The 25,906-nt window shown below is 36.6% G+C and overlaps 1 protein-coding gene across 1 annotated transcript in view; it reads right to left on the reverse strand.

The window, feature by feature from the left end:
• Positions 1 to 25,906, reverse strand: part of camk1da (calcium/calmodulin-dependent protein kinase 1Da) — a 414,300-nt gene that overhangs the window by 58,068 nt on the left and 330,326 nt on the right. Inside the window, exon 6 of the mRNA XM_039761286.1 lies at positions 8,310 to 8,385. Coding sequence (XP_039617220.1) covers positions 8,310 to 8,385 — 76 coding nt within the window. The remainder of the gene's footprint in view (positions 1 to 8,309; positions 8,386 to 25,906) is intronic.

Consider the following 25,906-nt stretch of genomic DNA (forward strand, 5'->3'; position numbering starts at 1 on the left):
CCCATCATCTGAGCGTCATATGGAAGCGTATTATGGTACAGAGAAAAGAAAAAAAAATAGGGACACAGTGGAAAAAAATGTCCAAATGTCAACTTTAATCTCGAAATTTCCACTTTAATTGCGTAGTTTATTTTGTCATTAAAGTAAAATGTAATAAACTTCATCTTAAAATCGTTTCATTTACTAGTTTTTCAAATCCCATCATAACTAAAGTAGCACGTTAAATGCTTCGTATTGTATATGTTCTTCTTATGTAGTCTATGTTTGTGAATCACTACATGCTTCTTAAATGGGCATTCTCTTCCACCAACAGGACACAGAATACATTACATTCATAATATTACAGCTGTCTGAACAATTTTAATATTAAGATGTATACTTGATATCATTTTCATAATGATAGGAATTAAGCATGTATTAAACATGGGGACACGGTGGCACAGTATTAACGATGAGCTGGTGCCCAGTCCAGAGATTGTTCCTGCCTCCCGCAAGATGATTGCTGTGCCATGTGCGACTTTCAATTAATTTATTGCAACAGTACCATCTCACTCACACATACTAACCCCCAATTCCTGTCCTTCCTTTTCTTCGGTTCACGATCAGCTCTGTAATAGATGCTAAGCCATCTGTAAGCTTAGAACACCGATTCTTCAAAACGTTTATAGAACAATCAAATGTCTTTGTAGTACATGTTAGTCCATCCATCTATCCATCCATCCAGAGTCGCGCCAATCCCAGAAAGCATACAGCGCGAGGAAGGAACAAACCCTGAATGGGGCACCAGCTCGTTGCTACCGCCATCCACCGTGTCCTCACATGTTTAATTATTGACAATATACATTATTTCAATGAAGTTTAAAACTTATCTGTATAATGTAATAAACATGCTTTACTGCATTTCATCTTAAAAATGATATCAAGAGGTCCAAAAAGATAGTGCTTGGAAATCGTCATCATATGTAAATATGCACTTTATTAAGTGGCTCAGGTTGTGCAATATTATAACTGTAGTGCAAGTTTACAGTGAGGTGATTGTACTTATAAGTACAAACAGTTCTACTAGGAATACCTGATGGACTGATTGAGTGTGTTTAGAGCTCTTTGGATGAAGCTGTTTCTGAAGTGCAAGGTTCCAACAGGAAAGACTCTGAAGCGTTGGGAGATGTATGGGAGAATTTCAAAAAGACTATGTGCATGGCTGAGGTAGCGTGTGCTAGATGCTGTATCCCAATAATCTGATCAGCTGCTGTACAGCTGTGATTCCATACTCAGATACAGTGGGTTAAATACTCTGAGTGGTCCACTGACAGTGACAATGCTAAAGCAGCTATAGTATTTGGAATAGTTTGGACATTCTGTGCACTTAAACTAATAAACAATATGTGGTTAATTTCAGTGTATCTGATAAAACTGCTTCAGGGATGTGAATCTAAAAAATAAAGGGAAACCACACAAGAACAGTAGCACTGCTTTGATGCTGGGTCCCACCAATTTGCAAAACCGAGAGGAGAACTTGCTTATGCAAGGGATTGACCTGGGATGAAAATGTGCATGGCTTTACACCAAGTTGTTTTTGTACGTCACGATGTGAGCATGGAAACGGGTGTACGCAACATTTTTGTGCGTACGCACCGTTTATACATGAGGCCCCTGGACATCAACACAAATTGATGAATATAAACAAACCTAGTCTGCAAAAGAAATACAATCATGCTGTACTTCTTTATATGCCCTGCCTTGTGTCCCAGTAATTACAAATTATGGACAATATAATAATAAACCAATTGTCCATCAGTCACTCAGAATATGGAACCAATGTAGGAAGCAGTTTAAGGTACCTTTACATGATAATAACTTTCTGTCCTCTCAAACCTATACAGTATTTAATGTTTGAAAATCATCCAGGATTAAAACGCTTAGAGAACTGTATACCGATAATGTCTTCACATCCTATGAACAATTACGTTTCAAATTTAACTTCCCATCCACACAATTTTCTACTACTTTCAAATTAGAAACTTTGTTAAAAGTAACCTGCCCAATTTTCATAACCTCTCACCCATTGATATTCCAGAAGAAATACTGATCAGTCTTGAACACTCAGACAGCATCTCAACAATATATACAAACATTTTAAAGTATTTTCCTTTCAAAGATCCCAGGGTATGGTGGGGAAAGGGTTTTCAATTAACATCTTAGAAAAGGAGTGGAAGGTAGCCATGTATAAAATACACTACAGCTACATGTGCACAAAACAGTCAATCATTCAACTTAAAATCTTCTATCAATCACATTTATCTCATTTAAAATTGTCCAAAATGTATCCAGGTCAAGAATCAACCTGTGAACATTGCAATCAAGCTCCAGCCTCACTGGGCCACATACATGTTTTAGAAGTGTACCAAATGAATATCATCTTTGACAAAAATGTTTGAATGCCTATCAGATAGCCTTGATGTCACAATCACTCCCAACCCATTAACAGCAATGTTTGGTGGGCTTAAAGTAGAAAAGGACAAATTGCTTCGAATTGCCTTTGCCTCACTACTAGCAAATTCTTGCACTTATCTTGCTCAACAGAAAGAATCCCAGCCCACCTGTTATGCGTCAGTGGGTAAATGATGTTCTATACTGTGTGAAATTGTGAAAAATTAAATTGTCATTTATAGGATCGGTTTAAAGCTTTTTAAAACTATTGCAAGATCGAATTAAAAAAAAAAAAATGAATAAGCATTTATATCAGGCAAAATGATATTCTCTCTTCTTTGCTATTTTTTTAAAAGATTTGCCCTTGCTGTTGGCTCTCCTCTCTTTCTCTCAGGTGAGGAATGAATTCTAATTTGTTAGGTTTGACTTGATTGTAGGTAATGTGATTTTCTTTATTGTATAAGTTAGTCTTAATCGTATGCAATGTTAGTTTCTTCAAATAAAAAATGTTAAATTCTGTTAAATTATATCCTAGGAACATAGTATGGCAAAAGTGCTGTAGTCCATGGCTCCGGAACCATAAAGGTGCCCCCAGGCAGTGGCCACGGGCCCCCACAGGGTGGAGCTTCAAATTCCATGACCCCCATGCAATCCAGGGGGGCTGCCTTCTTGCATCCTGGGGAAGGTATTGTCCCCCACCCGGTCCAAGTGGGGCAAGGTCCCTGGTCGTCTGTCACACTAGTTATAAGCAAGGAAGCAAGAAGCACCTCTTCTCAAGGATAAAGTAGGCTTGAATAAAAAGGAAATGCATAACCTTTACCTTCTTCTCAAATTATATTTGAGGATATTTTGTCACAAAGGCATTACCGGTAATGAGTACTGGCTGATTTATAATACTACAATAGGCATTTACACTTTCAGCAGGTCCAAGACCTTAAACTACATGGCAACACAGTCACACTAGTGAGGAAAAAACACCTAAACAATCTTCAACTGCTGCTATATATGTAAAATTCAAGAATTTTATTTATTTTTTACATATTATTCAAAAGGAATTACATCATGAAACTGAACTTTTATCCTGTATTTCTCTAATTAATTACTTCATTATGTAAAGTAGAAACATTCCAGTAATTTTAACTCACTTTTACTGGAAAAATTACTTTTATAGGACTAAGAATGACATCTGCTTTGAATTAGTGCAAAAGTAACAGCACTGACTAAGAACACAAGACACTGAGCTGGTTCACCACTTTACTCAACAGCACTGAAGGTATTAAGCAAGGCTTTAAGAACTCTTTTCATGAAATGGGATTATGACAAAATACCTCAAGCTCTCATTTAAATGAGACTAGCACATTAAGAAAAGTTTTAATTCAATTTAATTACAGTAAAAGTTCAAAGATCGTGTGCAATAAAGAAAAAACTAAAACTAATGTTTGAATCTAAAGCTAAATAAAAAAAAAATCCAAAATAAAAATGCATATTAACAAAAGAAAAATAACATTATTTAATTCTTTTTTGTATTCTCAAATAGGTACCAGGGCATTCTTGTAGAAAAACAAAGTACACTGCATTAATATTAATTATGTTTTTCCAACAATAATTAAGAATGAACATTTAAAAATTTTCTCTCTCTACCTCACACTGCTCCACTCCATCTGAACTAGTGTGGTGCTAAGGTATCACCAGTTGCATGGCTGCACTTGGGTCCTAATCTGGATCCTGAGTTGGTTTGTCATGTGGTGGGTGCGGCAATGCACTGTATCAGTGTGTGTTCCCAACCTACCACGGTACAGACAAGTAATAATCTGGACAGGCCAAAACCTGCATTTCTAAATTGCATTATTTTCATTAAAATACAGTGTGTGTTGAATTTCATCTTACAATATTTTAGTTCATTATTGTGATTTTTTTATCCTACACTAAACGTGATCAATATCATCTTATGTTATGAAATTGCAAGTTTAAAACTACACAAAAATTATGACACATTTTGTTTCACATTGATCTTCTAAACTTTCAAGAAGGGAATTCTTGCCAAAACTAGGTATGTAGATGAGGACCACTGGAAATGACTAATGCCGATATCCTTGACATAAGTTGGCACTTTCTGAGCTTTCTGTATTATGACAGGGTACCAGGCTGGCAAGAGGATTCTGTGGCAAAAGTACCATAGAATTGATTCTAAGGTTTGGGCAGGAGTAACCTGAGAAGGGGTTTTAAAACAATCTCATGCTAGAAGACTGAAGATGACAGCAAATCCTTCTTGATAGGATGAAGTGAGGGTGGCACCGAGAGGAAAGAGAGAGACGGAGAATGAAATGGAAGGAGAAAAAGTGTGGTTCTTAAGAAATGGACAGGAGGGCAACCAACTCCTTCTGATCGACAGTCATAAATACAAGTATATCTATGTCCTTTCCTTTTCGCCTGGAAAATTTCCTAAGACAATGAGCCTCAGTTACTAACCGAGTACTTTTCTGTATGTGATATTTGTTGTTTTTTAACCAGGGGTGGTTATTAGTTCACAGAAGCATCTTGAACATACTACATACAATTGCAGAAGTGTGAAACATTCCATTCCTTGTTAATTCCTGTTTATCCTAGTGACTGGCCTTGAGATGTGTTGATGGTCATTGGAAAACACAATTTTACAGGAAACTGCATTGTTTTGAAATGAAATTGGTAACTAGTAGCAATAATGGAAATTGTGGCTATAAATATTATTTCTTCTTTTGCACACCTTACAAAAATGGTAGCTTCAATGAGAAATGATTATAAAGCTTTGTTCTGTATCCTTCTACCATTACAAGGTTTTACACGGTTTTGACCAAAAGCAATATACAAACTGAAACAGGTCTAGTGTATGAAAACAACAGTTCACCTCAAACAAAGTGGGAATCTAAAAATTGCAACCAATAACACCTGAAATAAATCCAACATAAACTTACAAAAAATCATATTAAAAACACAACAAACTGCAAATCTGACCTTGCAATGCTTATGTATCACATCACAATAGCAAGCCAGCTAAACCTACCTCACATTTAGTTGAGGGGTTTTACTTAATTTACTCAAAAATGTATTTTTGAGTATTACATTGCAGAATCATACTATTATGATTATTAGAGGTTTATGATTTTCATTTATTTCATTCGCTGAAACATTTGCTTTAATATTTTATTGTCACTTGTACATTCAAGATTTTATTTTTTTGTAATTTGTTTATTGAATTTTACTAATATGGCTAGACCCTAAAAGCCATAACCAGATAATGAAGTTCAATAGTTATGTTTTACTTTAAATTATTACAAACAGCAATGATGCTTACAGGCTACACATTTACTCAGTCAATGCAATAAACTGAGCGTTTTTATTATTGGGTTTGCTTTCTATCTGTAAAAGTACTTTAGATACCTCTTTCAAGGGTAGAGGAAAGAAGACACACGAGTTGCCAATGTAGACAACCAAGGGAGGAACTTTTTATGATGTACTGAAGCTGAAAACAGGAGATAATTGGGAATTTTGCTAAAATGAACAGGTGTAAAGAAATAATATCATGAGCAATGTACAATGTCCACCGCCTCTCTGTTCTGTCTGTGAGGGATCTCTTAACTGAGCTGTGCTAGTAATTAAACTGAGGGTTGCATTTCTCTGAGCTCATCTTGAGCCCGAGGATATCTGTTCCTCCTCTACTTCTTTCTCCTCTCCTTATTACTTCTGGCGAAGTAACACTTGCAGTGCCTGGCACCCGCACTCAAGCTTTATAGAATATAAAATATAGAATTTCACTGAACTTTCCTCCTTTTACTTTACAGCTCACTCTCCACACCACATGTCATCCTGTTTTTTTTCCTTTCCAGGAGACCTCTCCTTCTTCAGTCGTCTACCCTATCGGCCAGTACTGCTCTTTGTCTACCCCATTTCATCTACTAGCAGCCTTAATTGGCATTAACCAACAAACCCCAGTGTGCACAATGTGTTAAAATAGCCTACTTACTACAGCATTATTATTAACAAATAAAAAAAACAGGTCAGCTCATTTAATTTTTTCTATAATGTCATCAAACCAGTTAAACCATTTTTCAGATTTTGTAGTATTTAGTTTTTCTATTGTAGGTATTGTTTTAACCCTTAAATATGTTGTGATGGACGGCCGGCGTTTCAGTCTGGCCGGGATGTCCTTCAACTGAAAGAAAGAGCCTTTTCAGGGCACTACATTCCCCGGGACGCTAGATGGCATCTCCCCTGGATGGAAATGGTACCCCGGATTCCCGCAGGGCAGCATGGGACATGAAGTCCATTTCTTCAGCCGCATTCGGTACCGTGGGTGCCGCCAGGGGGAGCTCACCAAGAACCCGGGGACTATTATGGTGACGCTAACCTGGAAGTACTTCGGAGTCTCAAGGACAGAAACCCGCAGTACTTCCGGGATACTTGAAGAAGGCATTTGACCCGGAGAAGGAATAATTCCTATGGACTTTAAAAGGACTGTGGGAAACACAGCAGATTGAGCCGAGTTGGGAGGAAGTGTGACGGAGCTGCTGGGAGTGAAGGATTGGTTATTGTTTATTATTGATTATTGTTATTGATTTATTAGAGAATTGTGGAGTGTGTAGTGCTTTGTGTACTTTATTGAAGAAATATTATTAAAGAATCTTCTTGGTGTTTTAAACGTGTGTTTTGGACATCTGTCTGGTGGGTTCAACGTGGCAACAGCGCCCCTAGCGTCCACAATGTATATACTGAAATGCTCTTATGCACCTAAAATCTGGAATAGCCTGCCAATAGGAATTCGCCAGGCTGATACAGTAGAGCAGTTTAAAAAACTGCTGAAAACATATTACTTTAACATGGCCTTTCTATAACTTCAATTTAACTTAATTTAACTTAATCCTGATACTCTATATGTTCAATTTCCTCAAAATAACTATTCATGGTGGCTCTAAAATCCGTACTGACCCCTACTCTCTTTTCTGTTTCTTTTTCCGGTTTCTTTGTGGTGGTGGCCTGCGCCACCACCACCTACTCAAAGCTTCATGATGCTCCAACAATGATGGACGGATTAAAAGGCAGAAGTCTACGTGACCATCATCATCATCAAGCCCTTCTGTGAGAACCCTAAATCCAAAGAGGACTGTTTCATTTATGTTAGGTAGAATGCCCAGAGTGGACTGGGCGGTCTCATGGTCTGGAATCCCTACAGATTTTATTTTTTCTCCAGCCGTCTGGAGTTTTTGTTTTTCTGTCCCCCCTGGCCATTGAACCTTACTCTTATTCGATGTTAATGTTGATTTATTTTGTTTTATAATTGTGTCTTTCATTTTTCTATTCTTTAATATGTAAAGCACTTTGAGCTACTGTTTGTATGAAAATGTGCTATATAAATAAATGTTGTTGTTGTTCTTTCTTAGTGGACACACACTGACCTGGATGTACAATACTCTTACATTTCAGTTTTTAAATTAAATGGGAAATAGTGTTTTTGTTGATGAGAGTGTGTGTCAGTCAACTTTGCATTTATATAAACCATAGGTGTACATAAATAAATATACTTTATATTTGTAAATAAATGACCTGTTTAATAGTAATTATTTTGAGTTAAATAATTCCCATGAACTGTGTGACAAGCATTCCTAACTTTCATTATAAATTACCTAAACCCCTTTGACACTACCACCTTACTCACAGACATTCCCCTCTGTAAGTTATGAAACAAAATAGTGCCCCTCTATTAACTGGTACTCATAAAATATTTCTACATGTTGTTCCATATTTAAGGATTTGGTAGACATTGATAATATACCAAAGAAGAAATCTTATCAGTGTCTGCTATATCTATTTTGCAGGTTTACAACATCTATTTATATAATACTCACAGTATATAAGCAATCACTCCAATTGACCAGCAGTCTACTGCTTTGCTGTAAGGCTTCTGTGCCAGGACCTCTGGAGCTGTAATCATAGTGAAGAATATTAGTTGAGATTTCACAGTTCTAAATATGAATACTAAATCAAAATTAGAGTTACAGTATATAAAACCTTATATTGTTTTTGACTCTATACATGTCCACTCTACGGTGGGCTGGCACCCTGCCCGGCGTTTGTTTCCTGCCTTGCGCCCTGTGTTGGCTGGGATTGGCTCCAGCAGACCCCCGTGACACTGTAGTTAGAATATAGCGGGTTGGATAATGGATGGATGGATGGACATGTCCGCTCTTCATACACTGACACATTTATTTTATGAACCCTCTTATGCATGTATAATTTGTATTCTGAAAGAAAATGGATTATTTTTAAAAAAAGCAGAACAAGTGTTAAAAATGAATTTGATTCAAGCATGCCAATTTCTTTGTAACTATCCTAATGGATTGTTAACAGCTATTACTATGAATGGAAGTTAATCTGAGAAATGGTTACTCCAAAATAAGAACTACTTCAAGGGAATTAATTCCTTTAATGCAGAAACAATAGCATGTTTTTGATAATGAACTGTTCATTTCAGGTCCCACCACAGCAACTCCATTGAGTTTAGATGTATGTTTTGACTAGGCCACTCTTTGCAAAAATCCCTACAGTTTAAAATGCTTCCCATTTGAGTATGTGGTTCTGTTAAGTCCCAGAGCCTTAGAAATGGCATAGCCGCCCTTGTCAGACTGATATTAACAATTTTTTCATGATCTCTTCAGGAATTACCTTTCATGTGACAGATGCTTGGCAACCTGACACTGATGGTAATGATGAAAATAAGTGATGTTTATACTGAGCAAAGCTGGCTGTACTCAAGCTTGTCTTTGTTCAATCAGATGACTCAAATTATCCCTTAAATTGGGTTAAAATAACTATGGGGTAATTACTTTTTCACACAGTGTTGGTTGATGTTAGATACCTCTGCTCATAAAATAAAATAACTAAGCTAAAAAATGCTTTATTTGTTCAATTAAGTGCACTTTTTCTAATATTAAATATAGCTTGAAGACCTGAAAACATTCACTTTCAAACATTTACAACCTCAGGGGATGAAGTCCAAAGCCTTAACCACTACACCACAATGAAGAGAAGGCAATATGAGGCTACCATTATTTTTTCTTATGTGATACCCTCCTAACTTCCCTCATACTTTTGAACATTTTAGATTAAGCAGATATTTCAGTATATGATTCAACTTCTTCAGTCATCCCTGTAGCTCATACCCCTCAGTCCTTGGAACAGGTCTAATTGTTTGGAGATCTAAACTGTAAATATTATTCCAAAAGATGCCCCACAAGTGCATTGTACAGTTTACAAATAACCTTCAGTAATTTATATTGAAGCAGTGTGCTATAAAAGACTTCTTACCGTTTTAATTTTGATAGTGACGAGTATACCAAGATTCTTAATTCATACTCATAAGATATATTTTCAAGTTTTCTTTGTAACCAAGTTTGATTTCTGTGCCAACCCATCTCTAAAAAATCTGTTTCTCTAAGGTATCCATCATTCCACATACTTTATTTTCATCTATGAATATAACCAGTTTATTTCTTTCTCTATAAATGTGATCATTATATGTGATAATACATGTATTAATGATACAAAATAAAAAGGCCATTAGCCCCAGAACTTAACACTTAATTCAGATAAAGTTTCTCAAACCATAATAAATTGTTTTATGTGTTTGAGACAATATTGCCCCAATCTGTATATTGTTGACCTAATACACATTTTTTAAACAATTATAGATTTTTTCTGTATGAAAATCTCCCACCACAAGACATTATTTATTTAAAAAAACTGGCAAGACTTTTAAAATAAAATAACGATGATGTTATATATGTCCATTGTTTAGAGTGTTTTTGACCTTCTCCATCACAGGACCGGAAGCCAGTAGGCAGACTAGCGTGCATTGCTTCAAAAATCATTGACTGCCACCTCCCCACTGTGGATTCACTCTCATTTTCCACAATAAATTGTATATTATCTATTAAGATATTTTCCTAGTCAAATTTCACATTAAGGGACAAAATATTTTTGGGAAACCACACTGTAAAGTTTTTTCAATTTTTCATTTAAGAATATGGTGTGAAATACTAAAGATTGCAGAAAGCTCCTTTTAGTTGCAAGTAGTGCTGTTAAGCACACCTATTTGGGCCATAAAGTTAAGTTTTTAATGAAATCCAAATTCTGTGTCTGCACCTTAACAATAAACAATTCAAATTTGAAACATTTTGTTTTCAATGTATAGATTCTCATATTGTGAACAGCAGCAAATACCTGATTCCAAAAAAAAAAATAAAAATAAAAATAAATTCAACCCTATTTCAGCACTGCAGCAGATGATTCTAAACATCCCTGCTTGGGTAAAAAAACAAACAAAAAAAAAGCTAAACTCATTTTTATGCCTAGCTGTAAAATACTGTGTGGCAGGGTTTGTTCATATTTACAGCCTTATTTATTATGTGTAAATAGAACATGGAGATGCCGTTAGGTTAACAGACATGTTTTTATGGTAATTACTGGTGTCTACAGAATGATCTGAACAAATACCAGATGAATGAGAAGAAAATAGCACTTTTCTGAAAATGGTGGAGACACATGTCGATGTGGATTTTATTCTTACTTGCATTTTGCACCTTTGAGTGAAAGTGGACCCAGATGTGTTGCGGTTACCAGATTGTTTTGCAGAGTTTTACATAAACCTGAAGAGGTTTGACACAGCAAACAGTATTGGGATGATCAGCAGCTGTGCACTACGGAAGAGACTATTTTAAATTAAACGTGATGCTTGCAGTACCATAAAAGTAATTTCTGAGGACATTTCTTCAATTAGACTGTGGATACGTGGAAATCACTATATCTAGAAATTTTTGACTAAGTGTTCTTTGCACAGTTTTCGTTATTTTTTGTTAATCCTGGTCCTGCGGCCCCACTAAGGTTTTACATTTCAATCAGTTCAATAAGAAATGTTTAGTTCTTGTATTTACAGTGGTGTGAAAAACTTTTTGCCCCCTTCCTGATTTCTTATTCTTTTGCATGTTTGTCACACAAAATGTTTCTGATCATCAAACACATTTAACCATTAGTCAAATATAACATAAGTAAACACAAAATGCAGTTTTTAAATGATGGTTTTATTATTTAGGAGAAAAAATCCAAACCTACATGGCCCTGTGTGAAAAAGTAATTGCCCCCTTGTTAAAAAATAACCTAACTGTGGTGTATCACACCTGAGTTCCATTTCCGTAGCCACCCCCAGGCCTGATTACTGCCACACCTGTTTCAATCAAGAAATTACTTAAATAGGAGCTGCCTGACACAGAGAAGTAGACCAAAAGCACCTCAAAAGCTAGACATCATTCTCACAGCTTTGTTCTTTCTCTTTCTGTCCTTTTCTGTCTCTCCCCATCTCTGTTGTGTAGGCTTCACATATACAGCCTCAGTAATTGGGCACAGGTGTGGTGCCCGCTCCGCAGAACCATTGATTCACCTGACTGATCCACCTGCTTCTGCATATGTGTGAGACGTGGTAAGCCACAGCCTCAAGGAGCCACGGAGAAAAATAAACTCATCCACACTTGCACCCAATTGGAGCCTACACCTTTTGGGGTGCCATTATTTATTTAAAACTTGTACAGTGCCACTGACCATTTATGACACACTGAACCATCAAAAATCATGTATCTTATGTCTGGCTTGCCACCTTTAAACAACAGCGATCTTATTCTTTTTGAGGAAGAAAATACTCTTCACAAAATAATATGATTAAAAGGGAAGCACATTAAAGATGGAAGACACAAAGCACTTCTGCACATGAAGAGCTTCAACAACAACAACAACATTTATTTATACACCACATTTTCATACAAAAAGTAGCTCAAAGTGCTTTACATAATGAAGAAAAGAAAAATAAAAGACAAAATAAGAAATTAAAATAAGACAACATTAGTTAACATAGAAAAGGAGTAAGGTCCGATGGCCAGGGTGGACAGAAAACTAATGAATGATGTATGAAGCTGAACCATGTTTGCAACTCAACACCAGTATATGGTCAAGATATCAAGAAAGGCAAATTAGCTAACCAAACAAGCTTGAACTTACGTGTGCCCTTGCATTTATAAAACATTGTATGGATTTTCTTTAATTATGAATGAACCTATTTAATTACCATATGTTTAATGACATTGGAATTTTCAACACTTCCAATTGAATCTGCCTTGCTTTTGACCAATCTATGCAGAGGTACCACAATGCTTAGCAGCAAGGCTAAGAGTCAAATTTTGATCCTGAGCCTTGAACAAAAATCAGCAGTACAATGAAGTCCAAGGCAAATAACCTTTTCTAGTTTTTGAATTTCAACAGTCATAGTCAAGCCACAGCTGAGACCATGCTAGAAAACAGAATTAGTTGAAAACCCAGTACTACATTAACCAGGAGGTTGAGCGTCCTTCCTTCTTGTGCAAGGAGCTTAGAAAAGATATTGATTGTACCTTCTATACATTAGGTGCACATATAGTTTTTGTGCTATTTGCCATACAGACAGTTTCCCTGTTTTTAACTTTTAGCTCTACTATGATCCTTTAAAAGAAAGGCCAGCACTAGGCTATAGCAGAACTAAGGGTAATGCATGGAGAAGAAGAGGGAATTTTAAGGAGGTAGTTAATAGAAAGAGTGAGGATGTTAATGGTGTTTTTGATTTTTGACATTAGCTATTAATGTATAGTTTCATTTTAAATTTTCTAACAGCTGTGTGAGCTTAGAGTTTGTGAAAACTGTCCAGCTGTACTGCATACAATATTGAGCCCTAACCAAAACAACCTTCTGACCTAAGTCTTAGGCCAAGCCTGCCTAAAGGTAATGTGCAAAAAGAACACAGTGTGAAAAGAGAAATGTAAGAGGGGAGTGGTAAAGATTTGGAGGTCCCTGCATTGCTAAATGAAATCAGAACCATAGTCAACTGGTTAAATTAAGTTTACTGACTGCTAATAACAAGGCAATTTTCTGAACTTTGTTCTGGAAATGTTGAGAAAAATCACAGTTAGAAAGGTCCAATAGACTCATGTCTATGAACTCATAAAATGTTTCCTAAACTGTAGTTCTTAAGTAAGTCACACAAGTTTGTCTACACAGTCTACAAGCAGTAACAAACAATATGAATAATCGTAAATTAAGGAAATCTGATTACATAACTGGGTAATATTCAAACTCTTCTTTAAAATGCTTCCACAGGACCAGGGGCCTCATGTATAAACAGTGCATATGCACAAAAATATTGTGTACGCCCGTTTCCACGCTCACATCACGATTTATAAAAACTAAACTTGGCGTAAAGCCACAAACATTCTCACACCAGCTCAATCCCTGCCGTATGCAAGTTTTCCGCTCGGTTTTGCAAACTGGCGGCATCCAGCGTCAAAGCAGTGCTGCTGTTCTTGTGTGGTTTTCCTTTCTTTTTTAGATTCACATCCCTGATGCAGCTTTATCAAATACACTGGAATTAACCTCATATCGTTTAAGGCATGTGAGTGTAATCAACCTGTAACAATACAATGTTCCACAGGATGGCCAAACTATTCCAAATACCATAGCTGCTTTAACATTGTTACTCTCAGTGCACCACTCCTAGTATTTTAAACCACTGTATCTGAGTATGGAATCTCAGCTGTACAGCAGCTAATCGGAGAGCTCTACTGTGGGTTGTGTTGAGAGCACAGAAGATAATTGGGATACAGCTTCTACCACACACTGCCTCAGCTATGCACACAGTCTATTTGAAGTTCTCCCATTCGCCAAACGCTTTTTATCCCTTCCTGTAGGGACCTGGGGGGGTTCAGAAACATTTTCATCCCAAGAGCTATTTAATCTCATTGTACCATACAACAACAATAAAGGAATCCAATTCAATTCAGTAGAAGAGAGTGCGTATTTACAGATGATGACGACTGGATTTTAAGCTGATTTAGATTTCCAAAAGCTATCTTCTTGGAGCTCTTGATATAATTTTTAAGATGAAATGCATTAAAGTATGTATATTACATTATACAGATAAATTCTTAACTTCATTTAAATAATTTATACTATTAATAATTAAACATTTGGGGGCACGGTGGCACATCATTAGTGATGACCAGGCGCCCCGTTCAGGGATTGTTCCTGCCTCGCGCTGTATGCTTGCTGAGATTGGCACAACCCTGGATAGACAAATGGATGGAATTATTAAACATGTACAAAGAAGATATTTCAATGTTCCTTAAAATTTTGGAAGAACTGCCGTTGTAAGCTTAGATGGTTTGAAATTTATTATTGTGTGGCGATTGGTTGTGTGGAGAAGGAAAAGGAAGGACAGGAATTGGGGTTTGGTATAACTGAATAAAAAAAAAACCAAAGCTAACCTTTATGTGTATCATACATTTACACCGGCTGTTACAGACTGAAATCAAATGTATGTTTTTATTCTAAAATAGTAAGAATAAGAGCAGCTCACTTCTCAAAACAGACTTGTCCGGGATCAAACACGTGAAGTTTTGATTACCAATCAACAGTTGATACCGTTGCGCCACCGAAGCGGTCATAGTAAATACGTGTCAATGTTGCACCCTAACGCGGGTTCTTTTTCTGCAGTTACTGTATATTCTTGAATAGAAGCGCAATGGTTCTGTTTTATTTGTACCTTTTGTGAAAGTGTTTATTTGATATTTGGAAATCAGGCTTAACACATTATACACTTCATGTCTACATTTTGTCAATTATTACTAAAACATGAAAAATGTTTCTGTTTTAACAATATGTTTACTGTACATAGATTGTTGTAGCCACGGAACACACATGAAATGCATGTGTTCCAAATAACGATATAGTATTTACTAGCAAAATACCTGCGCTTTGCAGCGGAGAAGTAGTGTGTTAAAGAAGCAATGAAAAAGAAAAGGAAACATTTTGAAAATAATGTAACATGATTGCATGATTGTCAATGTAATTGTTTTGTCACTGTTGTGAGTGATGAGTGTTGCTGTCATATATATATATATATATATATATATATATATATTTACACACACACATAAACATATATATATATATACATATCTATACATATACACATATATATACACACACACATAGATACATATATATATATCTACATATATACACATACATATACATACACACATACATACATACACACACAAATACATATATATATATATATATATATACATACACACACACATATATAAACATATATATACATATACATACATATCTACATATATACACACACAGCTATTTCGTACCAGTGCAATACGCTGCTTGTTAAAACGGATAACTCCCGCTCTTACGTGCAAGTCTGCGTGGATATTATGAACTATCGTATTTGTTCAAGTTCTATTTAAATTTTAAATAGAAGGAATTTTTATTTAGTCGACAGAAATATCTTTGGTAGGAATGGTAAAAACAGACAGGAATATTATTCCAGAATAAATCAACTCAAACCTTAAACAACTTATAATATTTTGCTCTCCATAAAAATATATCCTGTCAAAATTATACAAATTCAAATATGAACATGCTGCATAACAAAACCTGGAAATATAAATAAAATGTGTTCCTTTCAGCAATAACAAATCAAATCATTCAGTTGTCTTGGCTCATATGTCATTTTAGAGCTGGACGCCTGGCATCTTTTTGGCAACAAGTTCGTTTATGTTTGGTGTGAGGTTCTGTGTTGTGGAGATTCTCAGGATGGATTGCAGGTGCTCATCAGTGAGGCGACTCCTGTGTGCTGTTTTGTTAGTCTTTATCACTGAGAAGAGCATCTCACACAGATATGTGGTACCAAACATGCACAAGGTTCGAGCCGCATGTAGACGGACTTTTTTTGTTCTTCAAAGTCACCAAAGCGCCGTGCAAACTCAGTGCGCTCAGTTTATCAGCAAAGTGCGTATTTGGGAACACCGTAGTGACGACTTGGTTCAACATTACTTGGCAACAGGGAAAGTGGGGCAAGTTGCACTGGTGCATTTGTGTCTCCCATAAAAGCAGCTTCACTTGAAATCACTTTGTGATTGTGCACAGGTAAAAATGTCCGCTGAAGTGTCAGATTCTTATTTAATTCTTCTGCTTTCTGTATCTTCTGCATTGCACTCAGGTCTTTCAGGTCTTGTTTTGTCTCATAGTGCCGTCTTAGATTAAATTCTGTAATTACAGCCACATTAGCTCCACAAATGAGACACACAGGTTCAGTAAACATATACTCAGCCTCCCATCGGTTTTTAAAGGCTCTGTTTTCAGAATCAACTTTTCTCTTCAGCATCGTGTGAGCTAGCTACGCAATAACTTGCAGCATCATAAGCTAGACTTGATTAACGCAGTAAGTGTTCGGCAAGGCAGCTGAAGCGCTGCATTATGGGATCTGTAGTTTATTGTGTTACCAGCGCTTCATATACCCGGGCCATTAATAACAATAATACAGTATATAAAATGATCTCGCGGGACGGATATAATTACGCCGGGCGGATGTGGCCCATGCCCTTGAGTTTGACACATATGGACTAAATAGAACTTGAAAAGATATATTTTTTCAAATGTGATCGCGCAATTCAGATAGTGTTGACGCGCACTACAGCCTGCATGCCTCAATAAGTCATCCTCCCTCGCTCTTACTTTTTTACCGTTCATCTAATGAATACACTGAGTATGGCTTTACCGAAACAATCATTGATGGCGAATAAAGTATCCATTATTCAAGTATGTAGATCGAGATATATATATACATATATATATACCCGCGTATCGCAGCGGAGAAGTAGTGTGTTAAAAAAGCTATGAAAAAGAAAAGGGAACATTTTAAAAATAACGTAACATGACTGTCAATATACAGTATTTGTTTTGTGAGTGTTACTGAGTGTTGCTGTCATCAAGGATTTGATTATCATTATTTCTTTCAATCAGGTTCGTATTTGTAGGATGTGTTGTGTTCAAGTTATATTCCGTGTTTGTCAACTGTTGTAAAGATAACAGGTTTCATTCATCAAAGCGTTCACTACCCAAATCGGTACTCGTGAATCTAAGATGTTTAACAGGAATTCCCGGTATTAAGTTGTGGATCTGCCTGCGAATATATAGCGGTAGCGTGTTTATGAACTAAATTAAACTTTCCCAGTCCTGCAAAGTCAGTTCACGTGAGCCGCTCGAAATACAGGCATCGAAGCTTCTCAGCTGTGCTTGTGCTATCTCGTGCGATCTCGCAATGTCCATTGCTTTATTTAATGTTAGCTCAGACCCAACACTTAAAAGTTTCTCTCGCACTTTTGCTGAGTTTGTGCCAAACACTATTCTATCCCTAACCATCTCATTTTCATTTGCATAAGCACAGTCCTTCACCAGCAATTTTAACTCCGCTACAAAGTGCTGAAAAGTCTCGTTTATACCAAGCGTCCTCTCATTAAACTTGTATCTCGCGAATATCGTATTCGTCTTAGGCATGACAAACGCCAGCGGCAGCGTGTCTATGAACCTAATTTAAAGTTAAGCTTTACACCCTGCTTTCCTATTTGTTTGCATAAGCACAGTCCTTCACCAGCAATTTTAACTCCATTACAGCAATTGTAACTCTGTTACAAAGTGAACAAAAGTCTCGTTTATACCCTGCGTCTTCTCATTAAACTTGTATGTCGCAAATATCGTATTTGTCGTAAGCATGAAAAACGCCAGCGGCAGCCTGTCTATGAACTTAATTTAAACTTTAGGTTTACACCGTGCTTTGTTTCCGCAGTAGCTGCACTTATGAATATGCTTGTATGCGTCGCTTGCTTCATATTCTTTTGCTGCCTTCTCAATTGTGTACAGTAATCCCTCCTCGACCGCGGGGGTTGCGTTCCAGACCCCCCCGCGATAGGTGAAAATCCGCGAAGTAGAAACCATATGTTTGTATGGTTATTTTTATATATTTTAAGCCCTTATAAACTCTCCCACACTGTTAACGTTATTAGAGCCCTCTAGACATGAAATAACACCCTTTAGTCAAACGTTTAAACTGTGCTCCATTACAAGACAGAGATGACAGTTCTTTCTCACAATTAAAAGAAAGCAAATATATCTTATCTTTAAAAGAGCGCCGTCAGGAGCAGAAAATGTCAGAGAGCGCTGCAAAGAAAAGCAAACAATCAAAAAATCAATACATGCTTTTAAGTATACAGAAGCACCGCGATAAAGCGGCATTTTGTAGAAGAGCGTCCGTGTCCTTTGTGCAAACAGCCCCTCTGCTCACACCCCCTCCGTCAGGCAGAGAGAGTGAGAAAGATAGAGAGAAGCAAACAAGCGCCACGCGGGAAGCATATCTTATAGCATTGAGGAGTTTTAGTTAATATGTAATACATGCTCTGATTGGGTAGCTTTTAAGCCAACCGCCAATAGCATCCCTTGTATGAAATCAACTGGGCAATCAAACTGAGGAAGCATGTAACCTAAATTAAAAGACCCATTGTCCGCAGAAAGCGGCGAACCAGCGAAAAATCCATGATATATATTTAGATATGCATACATTTAAAATCCGCGATAGAGTGAAACCGCGAAAGTCAAAGCGCGATATAGCAAGGGATTACTGTAATGTGTTTTTTGAACAGGTTTCATTCATCGAAGTGATCACTACCCAAATCGGTACTCGAGAATCTAAGATGTTTAACAGGCATTCCCGGTATTAAGTTGTGGATTTGCCTGCGAATATTTAGTGGCAGCGTGTCTATGAACGTAATTTAAACTTAAGCTTTACACTTTGCTTTCCTATTGATATGTGTACAAAGGATTGTTCAGCGTCAGAGGGTTTCCGCAGTAGCTGCCCTTATGAATATGGTAAGCACAGTCCTTCACCTGTGAATATTTAGCGGCAGCGTGTCTCCTTGACTATCTCATCTTCGTTTGTATAAGCACAGTCCTTCACCCGCGAATATTTAGCGGCAGTGTGTCTTCCTGACCATCTGATCTTCGTATGCATAAGCACAGTCTTTCACCCGCAAATATTTACCTTTTATGGGCAGGCACTCAATTACGTGGGAGGTGTGATGATGCGGGACGCAACTCCGCCTCACACGGCGACCGAGCTGCAGGCTATGGTCGTATATATGGATGAAAGTAGGTTCCAGTTATGACCATTACGCATAGAATTTCGAAATGAAACCTGCCTACCTTTTGTAAGTAAGCTGTAAGGAATGAGCCTGCGAAATGTCAGCCTTCCACCTACACGGGAAGTTGGAGAATTAGTGATGAGTTAGTCAGGGAGTGAGTGAGTGAGTCAGTCAGTCAGTCAGTCAGTCAGTCAGTCAGTGAGGGCTTTGCCTTTTATTAGTATAGATACCACTGCTTAACCCAACAAATAGCATGTTTTCCATGCCTTCGCCAAAATTATTTTTTCTCACGTGTTTTTGCCATTGTCTTTTTACCAAACACTGAACGTAAAGTAATGTTTATATTTATTTGAATATTAAAATATGCAAAATTATAAGAGGAGTTGGGGTGGGACGGCAGGCACGTGCACATGTGTTACTTTTCATGCTGACCGGGATTTATGCAGCTAAAGTGTGTGAAAGTTGGTTAATGCATGTTTTTTTGCATCTGAACTTTTTTGTGCGTCCACACATTTCCACTTTTTCCCACATGCCATGTTTTACATGTGAGTTCTACGCACAGTGTTATGCATTAGGCCCCAGGACTGAGAAACCTTTGTACTACATGAATAAGGAAAGGATTAGCTACATAGACATACATGTCCTTTGCTCATTAGTTCATGTTTCTGTATTGTTATTATGCAAGAAACAAAATGAAGGCCTGTTTAACATATGTGGATCACCATAAGAGTACTACTGTACTCTGTACTCTACTGCTAATGTTCCTCCTCCAACCAATAAGTACTGTGTCTTTACAATGGTCCATTATGGTCCATTTTGGCTCCTGTCCACTTTTCTAGCCAAGAGAAAACTGCAGTCTCTTAGGCACTGATTCCATCTTGTAGTAAGACATCATACTTAAGACCTTCACTGCCTATGAAATTACAAAGAAAAAAATTCCCCTGTTATCTTTGCTCAGAAATTTCTAGTAGTATCCCCCATATGTTACCTCTGGATGACTTTGCTGAATCTCAGAGGGAAAACTACCCCAGAAAATAATATTGCAGTCCTGCAGCAAAAAGAACTCGCTGGCCATCCATTCTCTAAGTCCACTACCTCACTTTGTGAAAAGATTTCTGAAGCATTTTTTTTATATAGAATTAAAAGGGGGCATATTTATGTATTATTGCTCCATAAAATCAAAGCCATCAAATCTATCCATTTTCTAGTACTTGATAATCTGCTTGACTTAACTAACCTTCTCTGGGCTCTGATCAACTGCACAGAGGTAATGCCCCAAATACAATGCAAGAATGACAAATGTCAGCCACTTTTTTAAATATTTCGAAACAGCATCAGTAGTTTTGTGGAACTATTTCTACCTATTAAATGGTTGAGCATTCTACCTTCTTTAATTTCCTCATGAGCCTTAAAGGCTGACTGTGCTGCTGAAGGCTTAATAAAAACTCAGTATTAGTCACAGTGAGCAAACACTTTGAAGACTTTTCTTCCAGTGACTGAATGCTTATGCCTCACAACAGGAGTACAGGCTGGCACTGAGTCAGATCAAACCTAGCAAGCATAGCAAGCGTACACACACTGCTTTTGTAGTTTTCATCTGATGTTAACAGAATGTATCAGTTGCTATGAGACAAAGACATAATAATGGAGATGGTAAACCACAGGAATCCTTCTAATAATAATAAGTTAACTACGAATGACAGCAATTACAACATGACATATCAAGTGTATAAATGGGGTCATCTAAATATGCATTATTTGTCATTTAGTTATCTTTCATCAATTTATTTTTGTTATTTTTTATTGAGTAATTAGTCTCCAGAAGCAAAATAGTGAGGTCTGGTACAGTGTATCAGTCAGACACTGGCTTCTGCCACTAGGACAACCTCATCACACTGTAATTGACAAGGGCAATTTTGACAGTAAAAGCCAATAACTCATCTCTCTCCAAGGGATTATTGACCCACGCTCCATCTCACATGCCAACAACACAGTCATTTTAGTCACACAAGAAAGCTACACAATACAGAGGTCTAAAACATTTATAACTGGAAAGAGATATTGCAGAAACGTTTACTGAGGACTATGTAGCTAACCATGAGAGTCTACTGGAGCATTCCACTAACTGGACCTCCAATATGATAATCATTGCTCATAATTAAAATGTTCAGTCCCATGTGCTTCAGGGCCTTTAAAGATGGGTGATTTTTATAAACCATGCACAAGCTCTGCATCTAGAGCTATGACTGCTGAAGCCATTTTACATAATTCTTTCATTACGGCTGGAATGGAAAGTCTAAGATTCCCCCCAGAAATTGTTCAAAACCCTCCTTGTCTGAATGTTTACCTTCCACCAGTTTCTAGGTCACTGAGGCAAATTGGATGCATAAGGGTTACAGTCTGCCAAAAGCACACATCTGCCTTTGTACTGCCTTAGGGGGTCAGTGCATTGTGATGATAAGACAAAAACTGGACACAAGAAGAACAGACCATCCCCTACTCCATGCTAATGTATACTTGTTAGTAATGGAGCATCTCAGCAGAGCCAAACAACAGGATTCAGGAGAAAAATAAATACAGAATATTGGATATTTGGGAGTGAATTTTTACATGTAATACAAACTGAATCTTGAACAGCCTTTAAGAAAAGAAAATCTTTACCTGCTTTTAAGAAAATAACAAAAACAGCATGCACAGCTTTTTTGTCAAATGTTTTAGAACCTGAATGAAAAAAAAAAAAAACTGTTCTTGCTCTGTCATCTTACCACAGGTGCTGAACATGTTTAAGGGACTTCAACATTCTTCTAACAATTTTGAGTCCTGACTTTAAAAATTAAAATCAAAGCATTTATACCCTGAAATAAAAAAAAAAAACACAGTAGGTTCTACTACAGATCTGAATTCTTGACAAGTATATTACAATGAATAATACAGTATGATACTTTGCATATTTTATTGGAATTTCTATTATCTCAGTCTGCTTTATTAGGTTGGTTTGATTTGTTTTTTGTTTCCTTTGTAAAGCATTTTGTTATAATATGCTTGTGAAAGGTGCAATATAAAATAAAGCAGTGTAGACACAAAGCAAATCAACAACTTAAAAAAAAAAGTAATTCATTTTCACATTAGAACTTTCCTTAAAGAAATAGCTCCTTTATGTATTTTAGAAAAAAAAAACACTGCACAGATGGTACTTTTTAAGATTTTGTAAGATGATACAGCAATAAACTTTGCAAATTATTAGTTTTAAAACCTACTAATAAAAATAGGAAAATAAAATGTAAACTTTGATAATAAGTACAAATTCCATGTCCCCGTACTGGAAAAAGGGACAGCTGAGAAAAATGAATTACATTTGATCACTGCAAATTCTGGTACATTCTTCTTCATGGCTAGGTGACTGAATGAAAAGATCAGAATGTTATTTCAAATAATAATTAGATAATATTTGAAAAATATATTACTTAGGGCAGATTTTGTAAGTATAAACTTTATTCAAAAGATCATCTTTGCCTGTGCAAGCAATTATTTAAAAAGCTGAGTAGTGTCATAATCATAAAATTCATTATTTTGTATTGAGGAAAAATTCTGCACATTTTATATTGCGTAATTATTCAGGGCAAAAAGGTGATGCAGTGGTAGCACTGCTACCTTGCAGTAAAGAGACTAAGGTTCTCGTCCCACATGCTCACTGTGTGGAGTTTACATATCCTCTCTGTGTATCTGGTTGCTCCGGTCTCCCACAGTCCAAAGACATGCAAGTTAGGTGGACGGGCTATGACAACTTGGCTCCTGATATTTTTGTGTGTGAGTGTGTTCATCCTGTAATGTGTCAATGACATGTCCAGGAATAGTTCCTGCCTTGTGCCTGATGTTTCCAGGCATAAGCTCCAGCTTCCCTGTGACACTACTCTGGTTTATTGGGTCTGGAAAGTGGATGGAGGGATGAAAAATGTATTTGATTTCCATACAAACTCTCGAAGTTGAAAGGTAAGACAGATAATTTATCTTGGATGACTAAGTGGAAAAATGTGGGGCTAAGATCCAGAATTGTGTCATTTGTCTGATGTTTGTTTTTCTACAGTCCACAGGATAACTGGATAAATATTCTATGAATGCGTCTTTTATTCATGGTTTAATGTGTTGGTAGGCACAGACCCAAAATCTATTTTTGTGTAACATTATTCTAATGTCAATCACTATAAATAATTCTGTTCAAACATGACTTGATTTTAAATATCATTCATTTGATCAGTACAATAATATTACAATATTGGCAAATAGCAGTGTGCTGGTGGGTTTTTAGAAACCTTTATTGCAATTGTCATATTAAAAAAAATTGCAGTTTTCCATTAATTAGGAAGGAACAGATAACTAACTCTCAATAATCCATACAATTGTATATAGACATGTACTAAACTTTTGCTTGAAGAGTAGAAGATCAAATGTATTGTAATACTATAGGTGATCAACAATTATTCATTGTCACTGTCAGAAGTTACCTATCAAAGTTTTTTTTTTTCTCAAAATAAAATCTGCTTTCAGGTCATGATTGTTTTTGTTAGTCTTAGTCATGGCTTCAACACCAGTGTCCTATGTTTCTTAGTAAGTCATTAACAGGAAAAACAAAAGTAAATATAATTTGCTGAGTTACAGTATATAATATGCAGTATATAAAAACTGTGACTTAGTTAAAAACACAGGACATTAATATGCTGCCACCATGCCATGCCTTGAATCTCTTTCTCTGTTAAATATATTAATGCTATTATGTTTTAAATTTATATTAAACTTGGCAATTAAACTCTTTTGTATGCTTAACAAAAATAGCCAGTTTTTGTTTTCCAAGAGTAAAGATTTTTATTTACACTAGAATTGGAGTAGTTGGCATGATGCTGAAATTAAACATATTTGAAATGAAACATTTCCATGAATGATATGATGAAGACTTGACATGTGTTTTCCTTATGGTCATTATAAGCCACTTCTGAATATCAGGATGTCTCAAATAAAGCTTTGTAAACAGGACAGAATTGAAGACATTTTTTTGTAAAAGACTGTGTGTTGTTTGGACTATTTTGTGAAATTTTACCAATGAAACTAAGTAACATTTTGCAATTTTGATTTTGGATGTGTGATTTTTTTCCTGGTACATGATGGTGTTTGCATGTAACATTTACACCAACTGAGAGACTTTTAGAGGCTTGCACTGGATTTAAAACTATAAAAGCAGATAAATAAATTAATGCGATGAATCTGTTGAGGCCTGTGTAAACTAAAATTCAGTTAACATGAAAAACATGCATAATTGCACATTTGGTTTGCGAGGGAGGTCAAAGTGCTGTGGGAGGATAGAAACAGCATTAGTGAAAACAGATTTATATGTATGGATATTGTGGACCACCAGGGTGCATGCAGCCACCCTAACCCCGACACAGACAGACAGGTCATGAGTTCCAGTCCAGCACATGTGTTTATTTACAGCTGGGGAGCACTTTTCTCTGCTCCCCACAGCACAGTACATAAAGCACAGCTCTCCTCTTTGTCTTCCTCTCTTTGTAATTCCTCTGCACTCCTCCAGGAAAACTTTGTCCACTCCCTTCCGACTCTGATTCTCCAAATGGAGTGAGGTGGCTCCTTTTATTCAACTCCAAGTGGCTCACAAGTATTACCTGGAATCACTCCCAGGTGTAGTGGAAGTCCACTATAGGGCTCTGCAGCTCCCCCTGGAGGCACCCACAGAACCCAACAGGGCTACACCACACTCCACCTCCCATTGTGCCCTATGGGAGTCCGTGGTGCCACAGAGGCCCTCTAGCATCCCAAGGGAGGTAGCGCCTTGCAGATGCTCTCTCCCCAGGTCATTCCATCCAGCTGGCACTCTGGCCGGGTAATGGCCGAGACCACCCAGCACAATATACACACATTTACAGTATATACATGGGAATGAGTATAACATTGAGGGTTACACAATTTTTTAGGAAAGATAGGCAAAATGAAGTACATCTAAATTAGGATATTTGGATCATTGATTATGCACATATTAACTGTGATAACTTTACAAATAAAGGAGCACAAAAACAGGATTTCATAAATGTAATAAATGCTTTTTTTTACCATAATATAACATATTTCAAATTGTTGTGAACAAGTGTATATCCAAACACTAAAAATATTAAATTTTACTTCCCACTGTGAATTTTATACACAGCATTTTTACTTCTTTTACATAACCTTTACTTACATTCAATTTTAATCTGCCACAAATCTGTAAAGAAAAATGCAAATTTAGAGCATTTGTTTTTTTATTGCCTCTATATTTTAGTTTGACCTTACTTATCCTAAATTTGTCATTTCCTTTACTACTATAATAACAT

The sequence above is a fragment of the Polypterus senegalus genome, chromosome 8, assembly GCF_016835505.1.
Source record: "Polypterus senegalus isolate Bchr_013 chromosome 8, ASM1683550v1, whole genome shotgun sequence".
Classification (NCBI taxonomy): domain Eukaryota; kingdom Metazoa; phylum Chordata; class Cladistia; order Polypteriformes; family Polypteridae; genus Polypterus; species Polypterus senegalus.